General features: G+C 42.8%; 1 protein-coding gene across 1 annotated transcript in view; it reads left to right on the forward strand.

Moving 5' to 3' along the window:
• Positions 1 to 15782, forward strand: part of LOC128638853 (kazrin-like) — a 504435-nt gene that overhangs the window by 418463 nt on the left and 70190 nt on the right. Inside the window, exon 7 of the mRNA XM_053690987.1 lies at positions 14424 to 14653. Within this exon, the coding sequence (XP_053546962.1) occupies positions 14424 to 14653 (230 nt within the window). The remainder of the gene's footprint in view (positions 1 to 14423; positions 14654 to 15782) is intronic.

The raw sequence follows: 15782 nt of genomic DNA on the forward strand, positions 1-15782 counted from the left end.
ATTACAGCTCATTCTACTAGGTCAGTATCTACTTCCTGGGCGTTTAGGAATGAAGCTTCGGTTGACCAGATCTGCAAAGCAGCAACTTGGTCCTCTTTGCATACTTTTACTAAATTCTACCATTTTGATGTATTTTCTTCTTCTGAAGCAGTTTTTGGTAGAAAAGTTCTTCAGGCAGCGGTTTCAGTTTGAATCTTCTGCTTATGTTTTTTGTTAAACTTTATTTTGGGTGTGGATTATTTTCAGCAGGAATTGGCTGTCTTTATTTTATCCCTCCCTCTCTAGTGACTCTTGTGTGGAAAGATCCACATCTTGGGTAGTCATTATCCCATACGTCACTAGCTCATGGACTCTTGTTAATTACATGAAAGAAAACATAATTTATGTAAGAACTTACCTGATAAATTCATTTCTTTCATATTAACAAGAGTCCATGAGGCCCACCCTTTTTTGGGGTGGTTATGATTTTTTTGTATAAAGCACAATTATTCCAATTCCTTATTTTATATGCTTCGCACTTTTTTTCTTATCACCCCACTTCTTGGCTATTCGTTAAACTGATTTGTGGGTGTGGTGAGGGGTGTATTTATAGGCATTTTAAGGTTTGGGAAACTTTGCCCCTCCTGGTAGGAATGTGTGTCCCATACGTCACTAGCTCATGGACTCTTGTTAATATGAAAGAAATGAATTTATCAGGTAAGTTCTTACATAAATTATGTTTTTAAACGGTACCGGCGTTGTACTGTTTTACTCTCAGGCAGAAATTAGAAGAAGAGTTTCTGCCTGGAGGTTTGATGATCTTAGCGGTTTGTAACTAAGGTCCACTGCTGTTCTCACACATAACTGAAGAGTATGGGACAACTTCAGTTGGGGGAACGGTCTGCAGATTACCTGCTTTGAGGTATGTTCAGTATTTTTATTTCTAGAGAGATGAAATGAGTTCTAGAAAATGCTGACAGAGCCTTGTGTATTTGAGGTAAGCCTGATGCAGTGATTTAACAGTGACTGGGATCATGCTTACAAAACAGGGTAATACTCATGCTAATACTTATTTCTCCAACATAGGTGTGTCCGGTCCACGGCGTCATCCTTACTTGTGGGATATTCTCTTCCCCAACAGGAAATGGCAAAGAGCCCAGCAAAGCTGGTCACATGATCCCTCCCAGGCTCCGCCTACCCCAGTCATTCTCTTTGCCGTTGCACCGGCAACATCTCCACGGAGATGGTTAAGTTTTTTGGTGTTTAAATGTAGTTTTTATCCTTCAATCAAGTGTTTGTTATTTTAAAATAGTGCTGGTATGTACTATTTACTCAAACAGAAAAGAGATGAAGATTTCTGTTTGTAAGAGGAAGATGATTTTGGCAAACGTTACTAAAATCGATTGCTGTTTCCACACAGGACTGTTGAGATGAAGTAACTTCAGTTGGGGGAAACAGTTGGCAGACTTTTCTGCTTGAGGTATGACTGGCCACATTTCTAACAAGACTATGTAATGCTGGAAGGCTGTCATTTCCCCTATGGGGACCGGTAAGCCATTTTCTTAGATTAAGTAAAAGAATAAAGGGCTTCATAAGGGCTTAAAAAACTGGTAGACATTTTTCTGGGCTAAAACGATTACTTTGCTAAGCATATTTGGCAGATTATAACTCTTAATAGTAATTATAATCTTGGGGATTGTTTTAAAAAAAACGGCAGGCACTGTATTGGACACCTTTTTCAGATGGGGGCCTTTTCTAGTCATAGGCAGAGCCTCATTTTCGCGCCACTAATGCGCAGTTGTTTTTGGAGAGCAAGGCATGCAGATGCATGTGTGAGGAGCTAAGAACCACTGAAAAAGCTTATAGAAGGCGTCATTTGGTATCGTATTCCCCTCTGGGCTTGGTTGGGTCTCAGCAAAGCAGATACCTGGGACTGTATAGGGGTTAAATGTAAAAACAGCTCCGGTTCCGTTATTTTAAGGGTTAAAGCTTTCAAATTTGGTGTGCAATACTTTTAAGGCTTTAAGACACTGTGGTGAAATTTTGGTGAATTTTTAACAATTCCTTCATACTTTTTCACATATTCAGTAATAAAGTGTGTTCAGTTTAAAATTTAAAGTGACAGTAACGGTTTTATTTTAAAACGTTTTTTGTGCTTTGTTGACAAGTTTAAGCCTGTTTAACATGTCTGAACCATCAGATAAGCGATGTTCTATATGTATGAAAGCCAAGGTTTCTCCCCATTTAAATTTATGTGATGATTGTGCCATAGTGTCCAAACAAAGTAGGGACAATGATGCCACAGATAATGATATTGCCCAAGATGATTCCTCGAATGAGGGGAGTAAGCATGATACTGCATCATCCCCTTCTGTGTCTACACCAGTTTTGCCCACACAAGAGGCCCCTAGTACATCTAGTGCGCCAATACTTATTACCATGCAACAATTAACGGCTGTAATGGATAATTCTATTGCAAACATTTTATCCAAAATGCCTACTTATCAGAGAAAGCGCGATTGCTCTGTTTCTTCTGTTATGTGTGATCAGTCCACGGGTCATCATTACTTCTGGGATATAACTCCTCCCCAACAGGAAATGCAAGAGGATTCACCCAGCAGAGCTGCATATAGCTCCTCCCCTCTACGTCACTCCCAGTCATTCTCTTGCACCCAACGACTAGATAGGATGTGTGAGAGGACTATGGTGATTATACTTAGTTTTTATAACTTCAATCAAAAGTTTGTTATTTTACAATAGCACCGGAGCGTGTTATTACCTCTCTGGCAGAGTTGGAAGAAGAATCTACCAGAGTTTTTACTATGATTTTAGCCGGAGTAGTTAAGATCATATTGCTGTTTCTCGGCCATCTGAGGGAGGTAAAAGCTTCAGATCAGGGGACAGCGGGCAGATGAATCTGCATTGAGGTATGTAGCAGTTTTTATTTTCTGAATGGAATTGATGAGAAAATCCTGCCATACCGTTATAATGACATGTATGTATACTCTACACTTCAGTATTCTGGGGATGGTACTTCACTGGAATTACTCTGTAAAAAGTACATTAAACCTTTTAATAGGTATTTATTATGTTAAACGTTTTTGCTGGAATGTAGAATCGTTTGCATTTTCTGAGGTACTGAGTGAATAAATGTTTGGGCATTATTTTTCCACTTGGCAGTTGCTTGTTTTAATTGTGACAGTTTCGTTTCTCTCTCACTGCTGTGTGTGAGGGGGAGGGGCCGTTTTTTGGCGCTCTTTGCTACGCATCAAAAATTTCCAGTCAGCTACTCTTGTATTTCCTGCATGATCCGGTTCATCTCTAACAGAACTCAGGGGTCTTCAAACTTCTTTGAAGGGAGGTAGATTCTCTCAGCAGAGCTGTGAGACTTATATATTGACTGTGATTAAAAACGTTGCTCTGTTATTTTTACGTTTCAAATTTAATTATTGTTACTTTACTAATGGGAACAAACCTTTGCTAAAAGTTGTGTTGTTTTCAAGGATTGATGCTATAACAGTTTTTCAGTTCATTATTTCAACTGTCATTTAATCGTTTAGTGCTTCTTTGAGGCACAGTACGTTTTTGTTAAATAAGATTGTAACCAAGTTGCAAGTTTATTTGCTAGTGTGTTAAACATGTCTGATTCAGAGGAAGATACCTGTGTCATTTGTTCCAATGCCAAGGTGGAGCCCAATAGAAATTTATGTACTAACTGTATTGATGCTACTTTAAATAAAAGCCAATCTGTACAAATTGAACAAATTTCACCAAACAGCGAGGGGAGAGTTATGCCGACTAACTCGCCTCACGTGTCAGTACCTGCATCTCCCGCCCGGGAGGTGCGTGATATTGTGGCGCCTAGTACATCTGGGCGGCCATTACAGATAACATTACAAGATATGGCTACTGTTATGACTGAAGTTTTGGCTAAATTACCAGAACTAAGGGGCAAGCGTGATCACTCTGGGGTGAGAACAGAGTGCGCTGATAATACTAGAGCCATGTCTGATACTGCGTCACAGCTTGCAGAGCATGAGGACGGAGAGCTTCATTCTGTGGGTGACGGTTCTGATCCAAACAGATTGGATTCAGATATTTCAAATTTTAAATTTAAATTGGAGAACCTCCGTGTATTACTAGGGGAGGTTTTAGCGGCTCTGAATGATTGTAACACAGTTGCAATACCAGAGAAATTGTGTAGGTTGGATAAATACTTTGCGGTACCGGCGAGTACTGACGTTTTTCCTATACCTAAGAGACTAACTGAAATTGTTACTAAGGAGTGGGATAGACCCGGTGTGCCGTTCTCACCCCCTCCAATATTTAGAAAGATGTTTCCAATAGACGCCACCACACGGGACTTATGGCAAACGGTCCCTAAGGTGGAGGGAGCAGTTTCTACTTTAGCTAAGCGTACCACTATCCCGGTGGAGGATAGCTGTGCTTTTTCAGATCCAATGGATAAAAAATTAGAGGGTTACCTTAAGAAAATGTTTGTTCAACAAGGTTTTATATTGCAACCCCTTGCATGCATCGCGCCGATTACGGCTGCGGCAGCATTTTGGATGGAGTCTCTGGAAGAGAACCTTAGTTCAGCTACGCTGGACGACATTACGGACAGGCTTAGAGTCCTTAAACTAGCTAATTCATTCATTTCGGAGGCCGTAGTACATTTAACCAAACTTACGGCTAAGAACTCAGGATTCGCCATTCAGGCACGTAGGGCGCTGTGGCTAAAATCCTGGTCAGCTGATGTAACTTCTAAGTCCAAATTACTTAATATACCTTTCAAAGGGCAAACTTTATTTGGGCCCGGTTTGAAAGAAATTATCGCTGACATTACAGGAGGTAAGGGCCACGCCCTGCCTCAAGACAAAGCCAAAGCTAAGGCTAGACAGTCTAATTTTCGTCCCTTTCGGAATTTCAAAGCAGGAGCAGCACCAACTTCCACTGCACCAAAACAGGAAGGAGCCGTTGCTCGTTACAGACAAGGCTGGAAACCTAACCAGTCCTGGAACAAGGGCAAGCAGGCCAGGAAACCTGCTGCTGCCCCTAAGACAGCATGAATCGAGGGGCCCCGATCCGGGACCGGATCTAGTGGGGGGCAGACTCTCTCTCTTCGCCCAGGCTTGGGCAAGAGATGTTCAGGATCCCTGGGCGCTAGAGATCATATCTCAGGGATACCTTCTAGACTTCAAATTCTCTCCCCCAAGAGGGAGATTTCATCTGTCAAGGTTGTCAACAAACCAGATAAAGAAAGAAGCGTTTCTACGCTGTGTACAAGATCTGTTATTAATGGGAGTGATCCATCCGGTTCCGCGGTCGGAACAAGGACAAGGGTTTTACTCAAACCTGTTTGTGGTTACCAAAAAAGAGGGAACTTTCAGGCCAATCTTGGATTTAAAGATCCTAAACAAATTCCTAAGAGTTCCATCGTTCAAAATGGAAACTATTCGGACAATCTTACCCATGATCCAAAAGGGTCAGTACATGACCACAGTGGATTTAAAGGATGCTTACCTTCACATACCGATTCACAAAGATCATTACCGGTATCTAAGGTTTGCCTTCTTAGACAGGCATTACCAGTTTGTAGCTCTTCCATTCGGATTGGCTACGGCTCCAAGAATCTTCACAAAGGTTCTGGGTGCCCTTCTGGCGGTACTAAGACCGCGAGGAATTTCGGTAGCTCCGTACCTAGACGACATTCTGATACAAGCTTCAAGCTTTCAAACTGCCAAGTCTCATACAGAGTTAGTTCTGGCATTTCTAAGGTCGCATGGATGGAAAGTGAACGAAAAGAAGAGTTCTCTCTTTCCTCTCACAAGAGTTCCATTCTTGGGGACTCTTATAGATTCTGTAGAAATGAAGATTTATCTGACAGAAGACAGATTAACAAAGCTTCTAAATGCATGCCGTGTCCTTCATTCCATTCAACACCCGTCAGTAGCTCAATGCATGGAGGTGATCGGCTTAATGGTAGCAGCAATGGACATAGTACCCTTTGCACGTCTACATCTCAGACCGCTGCAATTGTGCATGCTGAGTCAGTGGAATGGGGATTACTCAGACTTGTCCCCTACTCTGAATCTGGATCAAGAGACCAGAAACTCTCTTCTATGGTGGCTTTCTCGGCCACATCTGTCCAGGGGGATGCCATTCAGCAGGCCGGACTGGACAATTGTAACAACAGACGCCAGCCTACTAGGTTGGGGCGCTGTCTGGAATTCTCTGAAGGCTCAGGGACAATGGAATCAGGAGGAAAGTCTCCTACCAATAAACATTCTGGAATTGAGAGCAGTTCTCAATGCCCTTCTGGCTTGGCCCCAGTTAAAAACTCGGGGTTCATCAGGTTTCAGTCGGACAACATCACGACTGTAGCTTACATCAACCATCAAGGAGGGACAAGAAGCTCCCTAGCAATGATGGAAGTATCAAAGATAATTCGCTGGGCAGAGTCTCACTCTTGCCACCTGTCAGCAATCCACATCCCGGGAGTGGAGAACTGGGAGGCGGATTTCTTGAGTCGCCAGACTTTTCATCCGGGGGAGTGGGAACTTCATCCGGAGGTCTTTGCCCAAATACTTCGACGTTGGGGCAAACCAGAGATAGATCTCATGGCGTCTCGCCAGAACGCCAAACTTCCTCGCTACGGGTCCAGATCCAGGGATCCGGGAGCGGTTCTGATAGATGCTTTGACAGCACCTTGGAACTTCGGGATGGCTTATGTGTTTCCACCCTTCCCGCTGCTTCCTCGATTGATTGCCAGAATCAAACAGGAGAGAGCATCAGTGATTCTAATAGCGCCTGCATGGCCACGCAGGACTTGGTATGCAGATCTAGTGGACATGTCATCCTGTCCGCCTTGGTCTCTACCTCTAAGACAGGACCTTCTGATACAGGGTCCATTCAAACATCAAAATCTAACTTCTCTGAAGCTGACTGCTTGGAAATTGAACGCTTGATTTTATCAAAACGTGGTTTTTCTGAGTCGGTTATTGATACCCTGATACAGGCTAGGAAGCCTGTTACCAGAAGGATTTACCATAAGATATGGCGTAAATACCTATACTGGTGCGAATCCAAAGGTTACTCCTGGAGTAAGGTTAGGATTCCTAGGATATTGTCCTTTCTACAAGAAGGTTTAGAAAAGGGTTTATCGGCTAGTTCATTAAAGGGACAGATCTCAGCTCTGTCCATCTTGTTGCACAGGCGTCTGTCAGAAAATCCAGACGTCCAGGCCTTTTGTCAGGCTTTAGCTAGAATCAAGCCTGTGTTTAAAACTGTTGCTCCGCCATGGAGTTTAAACCTTGTTCTTAACGTTCTACAAGGAGTTCCGTTTGAACCCCTTCATTCCGTTGATATAAAGTTGTTATCTTGGAAAGTGTTATTTTTAATGGCTATTTCTTCGGCTCGGAGAGTCTCTGAGTTATCAGCTTTACATTGTGATTCTCCTTATTTGATTTTTCATTCAGATAAGGTAGTTCTGCGTACTAAACCTGGGTTCTTACCTAAAGTAGTCACTAACAGGAACATCAATCAAGAGATCGTGGTTCCTTCCCTGTGCCCGAATCCTTCTTCAAAGAAGGAACGTCTTCTACACAATCTGGATGTAGTTCGTGCCCTCAAGTTCTACTTGCAGGCAACTAAGGATTTTCGACAAACGTCTTCCCTGTTTGTCGTGTACTCTGGTCAGAGGAGAGGTCATAAGGCTTCGGCTACCTCTCTCTCCTTCTGGCTTCGTAGCATAATTCGTTTAGCCTATGAGACTGCTGGACAGCAGCCTCCTGAAAGAATTACAGCTCATTCTACTAGAGCTGTGGCTTCCACTTGGGCCTTTAAGAATGAGGCCTCTGTTGAACAGATTTGCAAGGCTGCAACTTGGTCTTCGCTTCATACTTTTTCCAAATTTTACAAATTTGACACTTTTGCTTCTTCGGAGGCTATTTTTGGGGGAGAGGTTCTTCAGGCAGTGGTTCCTTCTGTATAATGAGCCTGCCTATCCCTCCCGTCATCCGTGTACTTTTGCTTTGGTATTGGTATCCCAGAAGTAATGATGACCCGTGGACTGATCACACATAACAGAAGAAAACATAATTTATGCTTACCTGATAAATTCCTTTCTTCTGTTGTGTGATCAATCCACGGCCCGCCCTGTTTTTTAAGGCAGGTAAATATTTTTTAAATTATACTCCAGTCACCACTTCACCCTTGGTTTCTCCTTTCTCGTTGATTCTTGGTCGAATGACTGGGAGTGACGTAGAGGGGAGGAGCTATATGCAGCTCTGCTGGGTGAATCCTCTTGCATTTCCTGTTGGGGAGGAGTTATATCCCAGAAGTAATGATGACCCGTGGACTGATCACACAACAGAAGAAAGGAATTTATCAGGTAAGCATAAATTATGTTTTTAAACACTGAAGAGCAAGAGGACGCTGATGATAACTGTTCTGACATACCCTCACACCAATCTGAAGGGGCCAGGAGGGAGGTTTTGTCTGAGGGAGAAATTTCAGATTCAGGAAAAATTTCTCAACAAGCTGAACCTGATGTTGTAAAATTTAAATTTAAATTAGAACATCTCTGCGCACTGCTTAAGGAGGTATTATCTACTCTGGATGATTGTGACAATTTGGTCATTCCAGAGAAATTATGTAAGATGGACAAGTTCCTAGAGGTTCCGGTGCCCCCCGATGCTTTTCCTATACCCAAGCGGGTGGCGGACATAGTAAATAAGGAGTGGGAAAGTCCCGGCATACCTTTTTGTTCCTCCCCCTATATTTAAGAAATTATTTCCTATAGTCGACCCCAGAAAGGACTTATGGCAGACAGTCCCCAAGGTCGAGGGGGCGGTTTCTACTCTAAACAAACGCACTACTATTCCTATAGAAGATAGTTGTGCTTTCAAAGATCCTATGGATAAAAAATTAGAGGGTTTGCTTAAAAAGATGTTTGTTCAGCAAGGTTACCTTCTACAACCAATTTCATGCATTGTTCCTGTCACTACGGCAGCGTGTTTCTGGTTCGAAGAACTAGAAAAGTCGCTCAATAAAGAATCTTCGTATGAGGAGGTTATGGACAGAGTTCAAGCACTTAAATTGGCTAACTCTTTTATTTTAGATGCCGCTTTGCAATTAGCTAGATTAGCGGCGAAAAATTCAGGGTTTGCTATCGTGGCGCGCAGAGCGCTTTGGCTAAAGTCTTGGTAAGCGGATGTGTCTTCCAAGACAAAATTGCTTAACATCCCTTTCAAGGGTAAAACACTGTTTGGTCCTGATTTGAAAGAGATTATTTCAGACATCACCGGGGGAAAGGGCCACGCCCTCCCTCAGGATAGGTCTTTTAAGGCTAAAAATAAGCCTAATTTTTGTCCCTTTCGCAGAAACGGACCAGCCTCTAATTCTACATCCTCTAAGCAAGAGGGTAATACTTCTCAACCCAAACCAGCCTGGAGACCGATGCAAGGCTGGAACAAGGGTAAGCAGGCCAAGAAGCCTGCCACTGCTACCAAGACAGCATGAAGGGATGGCCCCCGAACCGGGACCGGATCTGGTGGGGGGCAGACTTTCTCTCTTTGCTCAGGCTTGGGCAAGAGATGTTCAGGATCCTTGGGCACTAGAAATAGTTTCTCAGGGTTATCTCCTGGAATTCAAGGAACTACCCCCAAGGGGAAGGTTCCACAGGTCTCAATTATCTTCAAACCAAATAAAAAGACAGGCATTCTTACATTGTGTAGAAGACCTGTTAAAGATGGGAGTAATTCATCCAGTTCCAATAGGAGAACAAGGGATGGGGTTTTACTCCAACCTGTTCATAGTTCCCAAAAAAGAGGGAACATTCAGACCAATTTTAGATCTCAAGATCCTAAACAAATTTCTCAGGGTTCCATCGTTCAAAATGGAAACCATTCGAACGATCCTTCCTACCATCCAGGAAGGTCAATTTATGACCACGGTGGATTTAAAGGATGCGTACCTACATATTCCTATCCACAAGGAACATCATCAGTTCCTAAGGTTCGCTTTTCTGGACAAGCATTACCAGTTTGTGGCACTTCCATTCAGATTAGCCACTGCTCCGAGAATCTTCACAAAGGTACTAGGGTCCCTTCTAGCGGTTCTAAGACCAAGGGGCATTGCAGTAGTACCTTACTTGGCCGACATCCTGATTCAAGCGTCGTCTCTGTCAAAAGCAAAGGCTCATACGGACATCGTCCTAGCCTTTCTCAGATCTCACGGATGTAAAGTGAACAAAGAAAAAAGTTCTCTGTCCCCGTCAACAAGAGTTCCCTTCTTGGGAACAATAATAGATTCCTTAGAAATGAGGATTTTTCTGACAGAGGTCAGAAAATCAAAACTTCTAAGCTCTTGTCAAGTACTTCATTCTGTTCTTCGTCCTTCCATAGCGCAGTGCATGGAAGTAATAGGATTGATGGTTGCAGCAATGGACATAGTTCCTTTTGCACAAATTCATCTAAGACCATTACAACTGTGCATGCTCAGACAGTGGAATGGGGATTATACAGACTTGTCTCCGACGATTCAAGTAGATCAAAAGACCAGAGATTCACTCCGTTGGTGGCTGATCCTGGACAACCTGTCACAGGGAATGAGCTTCCGCAGACCAGAGTGGGTCATTGTCACGACCGACGCCAGTCTGGTGGGCTGGGGCGCGGTCTGGGAACCCCTGAAAGCTCAGGGTCTATGGTCTCGGGAAGAATCTCTTCTCCCGATAAACATTCTGGAACTGAGAGCGATATTCAATGCTCTCAAAGCTTGGCCTCATCTAGCAAAGGCCAAATTCATAAGGTTTCAATCAGACAACATGACGACTGTTGCATATATCAACCATCAGGGGGGAACAAGGAGTTCCCTGGCGATGGAGGAAGGGACCAAGATAATTCAATGGGCGGAGGATCACTCCTGCCACTTGTCTGCAATCCACATCCCAGGAGTGGAAAATTGGGAAGCGGATTTTCTGAGTCGTCAGACATTCCATCCGGGGGAGTGGGAACTCCATCCGGAAATCTTTGCCCAAATAACTCAATTATGGGGCATTTCAGACATGGATCTGATGGCCTCTCGTCAGAACTTCAAGGTTCCTTGTTACGGGTCCAGATCCAGGGATCCCAAGGCGACTCTAGTAGATGCACTAGTAGCACCTTGGACCTTCAACCTAGCTTATGTATTCCCACCGTTTCCTCTCATTCCCAGGCTGGTAGCCAGGATCAATCAGGAGAGGGCTTCGGTGATCTTGATAGCTCCTGCGTGGCCACGCAGGACTTGGTATGCAGACCTGGTGAATATGTCATCGGCTCCACCATGGAAGCTACCTTTGAGACAGGACCTTCTTGTTCAAGGTCCATTCGAACATCCGAATCTGGTTTCCCTCCAACTGACTGCTTGGAGATTGAACGCTTGATTTTATCAAAGCGTGGGTTTTCAGATTCTGTAATAGATACTCTGATTCAGGCTAGAAAGCCTGTAACTAGAAAAATTTACCATAAAATATGGAAATAATATATCTGTTGGTGTGAATCTAAAGGATTCCCATGGAACAAGATAAAAATTCCTAAGATTCTATCCTTTCTACAAGAAGGTTTGGAGAAAGGATTATCTGCAAGTTCTCTGAAGGGACAGATCTCTGCTTTATCTGTTTTACTTCACAAAAGGCTGGCAGCTGTGCCAGACGTTCAAGCGTTTGTTCAGGCTCTGGTTAGAATCAAGCCTGTTTACAGACCTTTGACTCCTCCCTGGAGTCTAAATCTAGTTCTTTCAGTTCTTCAAGGGGTTCCGTTTGAACCCTTACATTCCGTAGATATTAAGTTATTATCTTGGAAAGTTTTGTTTTTGGTGCCATTTCTTCTGCTAGAAGAGTTTCAGAGTTATCTGCTCTGCAGTGTTCTCCGCCCTATCTGGTGTTCCATGCAGATAAGGTGGTTTTGCGTACTAAGCCTGGTTTTCTTCCGAAAGTTGTTTCCAACAAAAATATTAACCAGGAGATAGTTGTACCTTCTTTGTGTCCGAATCCAGTTTCAAAGAAGGGACGTTTGTTACACAATTTGGACGTTGTCCGTGCTCTAAAATTCTATTTAGAGGCTACTAAAGATTTCAGACAAACATCTTCTTTGTTTGTTGTTTATTCTGGTAAAAGGAGAGGTCAAAAAGCAACTTCTACCTCTTTCTTTTTGGCTTAAAAGCATTATCCGATTGGCTTATGAGACTGCCGGACGGCAGCCTCCTGAAAGAATCACAGCTCACTCCACTAGGGCTGTGGCTTCCACATGGGCCTTCAAGAACGAGGCTTCTGTTGACCAGATATGTAAGGCAGCGACTTGGTCTTCACTGCACACTTTTGCCAAATTTTACAAATTTGATACTTTTGCTTCTTCGGAGGCTATTTTTGGGAGAAAGGTTTTGCAAGCCGTGGTGCCTTCCATTTAGGTGACCTGATTTGCTCCCTCCCTTCATCCGTGTCCTAAAGCTTTGGTATTGGTTCCCACAAGTAAGGATGACGCCGTGGACCGGACACACCTATGTTGGAGAAAACAGAATTTATGCTTACCTGATAAATTACTTTCTCCAACGGTGTGTCCGGTCCACGGCCCCCCCTGGTTTTTTTTAATCAGGTCTGATGAATTATTTTCTCTAACTACAGTCACCACGGTATCATATGGTTTCTCCTATGCATATTTCCTCCTGTACGTCGGTCGAATGACTGGGGTAGGCGGAGCCTGGGAGGGATCATGTGACCAGCTTTGCTGGGCTCTTTGCCATTTCCTGTTGGGGAAGAGAATATCCCACAAGTAAGGATGACGCCGTGGACCGGACACACCGTTGGAGAAAGTAATTTATCAGGTAAGCATAAATTCTGTTATTACTTAGTGAAAAACGTTTACATGACTTCATAAATAGGACGTTTTTTCTCTGAGGGAGATAACTCTTTATTTGGGGCCTAGTTTCCACATGGCTAATCAGATACTCCTAGGAGTACTTTCTTAAGGCCCCTCTGGCATCCAGTACATGGTGGGAGGGGCCTATTTTAGCGCTCTAAATGCGCAGTTTTAATTCAGACTGAGACATCCAGCTTCCCTAGAGGAGTCCTCTGACACCTGAGGACCAGTACAAGGGGTTTATTTCTGCACAAAATCGTATTTGAGGGTAGGTAGGAGCCTCAGCAGAGCAGAGCAAAAACAGAGAATTTGCACATCTAATTTGCATATCTTACCCACAATTCTCTTGTGCATTGGTAACATTGCATATTAAGAATTTCTGGGGAAAAGCAAGCGGGGATACTTTTCCAGATCCCTGAATTTGGAATATTGTTTTTCAGGGATATTGAATAGGATTCAGAACAAAGCCTCCCAGAGGAAGTTTGTTTTTTTTTTTTTCTGTCCAATGTTCCAAAGAATCCTGTAAAAGTTCAAGCTTTTCCTCAGTCTGTCTCAAATGTGGAAGATATGGGAGTAATTGTTCCAGTTCCTTTTCAGGAACAGGGGAGGGGTGGGATTTTATTCAAATCTCTTATTTTTCCAAAGAAGGAAGACATTTTTAGACCAGTTCTGGATCTAAAGACTTTGTAAGGATTACATCTTTCATAATGGAAACTATCTGTACTAATTCTGCCTTTTGTTCAGCAAGATCAGTTTGTCCTCCATAGATTTAAAGGACGCTTACCTTCATATTCTTATTCACAGAGATCATTTCCTGTCTCTGATGTTTGCATTTCTTGACAAGCATTTTTATTTTTTTGCTCTTCCGTTTGGTCTGACTACAGCTCCAAGAATATTCACAAAGATTCTGGGTGGTGCCCTTTTGTGTGTGATCAGGTTGCAGGGTATTGCAGTTACCTGGACGACATCTTGGTTCAAGCTCTGTCTTTTCCTTTAGCAGAATCTCGCACCAATCAAATCTTGTTATTTCTTCAACAGCATATTTGGAGGTTCAATTTTCCAAAGAGTTCTTTGGTTACTCAGACAAAGGTAACTATTTTGGGTTTCCAAATAGATTCAGTATCCATGAGTCTCTCGAACAGAGTAGAGAAGGTTGAAATTGGTGTCAGCTTGTCTGAAACTTGAGTCTCCTCATTTGTCTCGTGATTGCAGCCTTATATGCAATTCTATTTGCTCTATTTTATCATGAGTCCCCTTCAGCTTTGTATGCTGTGTCAATGGTGCAGGGATTATACTTAGCGGTCTCAAAGGATATTTTTAGATCCCAGTATACAGTAAGTCAGTCTCTAACTTTGTGGCAGGATCATCCGTTTATTATTCAGGGGGCTTCTTTTGCTCATCCTACCTGAACTATGATCACTACAGATGCAAGTTTCTCAGTTTGGGGAGCTATTTGAGGGTCTCCGACAGCACAGGGAGTTTGGTAACCTCACCTCCTAAGGATCCCAATCAGTTTTCTAGAACTCTGTGCAGTTCTCATAGCCCTTCCAGTTTGGCCACTGTTAAAAAGGAGCAAGTTTCATCTCCATTTTCCAGTCAATGTCACAGCAGTAGCTTTATAGCAACCATTATGGGGAACTCACAGTTCCCTGGCAATGATGCAGATGTCTTGGATTTACTCCTGGGCGGAAGCCAATTAATGTCTAGTCTCTGCAATTTATATTCCACAAGTGAACACCTGGCAGACAGTCTTCCTCAGTCATCAATCCCTACATCCAGGGGTATGTTCTCTTCACCAGGATGTGTTCAGTCAGATTGTTGCTCTTTGGGGGTCTCCCAGAAATAGATCTGATGGTCTCTAGTTTGAACAACAAACTTTCCTGGTACTTTGCAAGGTCCAGGGATCCTCTGGCAGAGTTAGTGGATGCTCTAGTAGTTCCTTGGCCTTTTAACCCTGCTTATCTGTTTCCGTCTCTTGTTCTTAATTTCCAGAGTGGTTTCCAAGATAAGGCTAGAGAAGTTGTCTTTAATCCTTATTGCCCAAGCTTAGCCCTGCATGATTTGATATGTGGAACTGGTTCAGATGTCTAGTAGCACTCCTTGGCCTTCCTCTGTGGTCAGACGACTTATCTTAAGGTACATTTTTTTATCCATCCAGAACTAAAGTCTCTGAACTTGATGGCATGGAAATTGAACATTTAGTCCTTAGACTTAGGGGTTTCTCTGATTCTGTGATTGAAAGCCTAATTCAGGCCCGTAAGCCTGTAACTATGGAAATCTATCACAAGGTCTGGAAGCCCTTTATTTCTTGGTGTAGAAATCATTGTTTTTCCTGGAATTATTTCAGAATTCCTTGGATTCTGCAGTTTTTGCAGGATGGTCTAGATAAGTGCTTATCTGCCAATTCTCTGAAGGGGCAGATTTCTGCTCCTGATGTTTAGTTTTGTTCAGGCTCTGTTTTGTACTAAACCTGTTATCAAGCCTATTTCTTCTCCATGGAATCTTAACCTGGTGTTAAGGGTTTTGCATAAATTGGACATTAAACTACTTTCTTGAAAAGTGGAATTTATTTTGGCTATTCGGCTAGAAGAGTCTTTTCTTTCTTGTGATCTTTATCTAATTTTATCAGGATGAGGCTGTTTTATTGACTTATTTTAATTTTTTCCCTAAAGTTGTTTCTTCAGACAAAAATACAGAGAGATTGTTGTTCCTCCTTTGTGTCCTAATCCTAAGAGAGATCTTTGAATTGCTTGGATGTTATTAGGGCATTGAAATATTACATTAATGCTACTTAGGATTTTAGACAAACTTCTAGTTTTTTTATGGTCCTAGGAAGGGTCAGAAGTCTTCTGCTGTTTCTTAAGCCTCTTGGTTAAATCTTTTGATTCACAAAGCTTATTTGGAGGCGGG

Source organism: Bombina bombina, chromosome 8 (assembly GCF_027579735.1).
Source record: "Bombina bombina isolate aBomBom1 chromosome 8, aBomBom1.pri, whole genome shotgun sequence".
Lineage (NCBI taxonomy): Eukaryota > Metazoa > Chordata > Amphibia > Anura > Bombinatoridae > Bombina > Bombina bombina.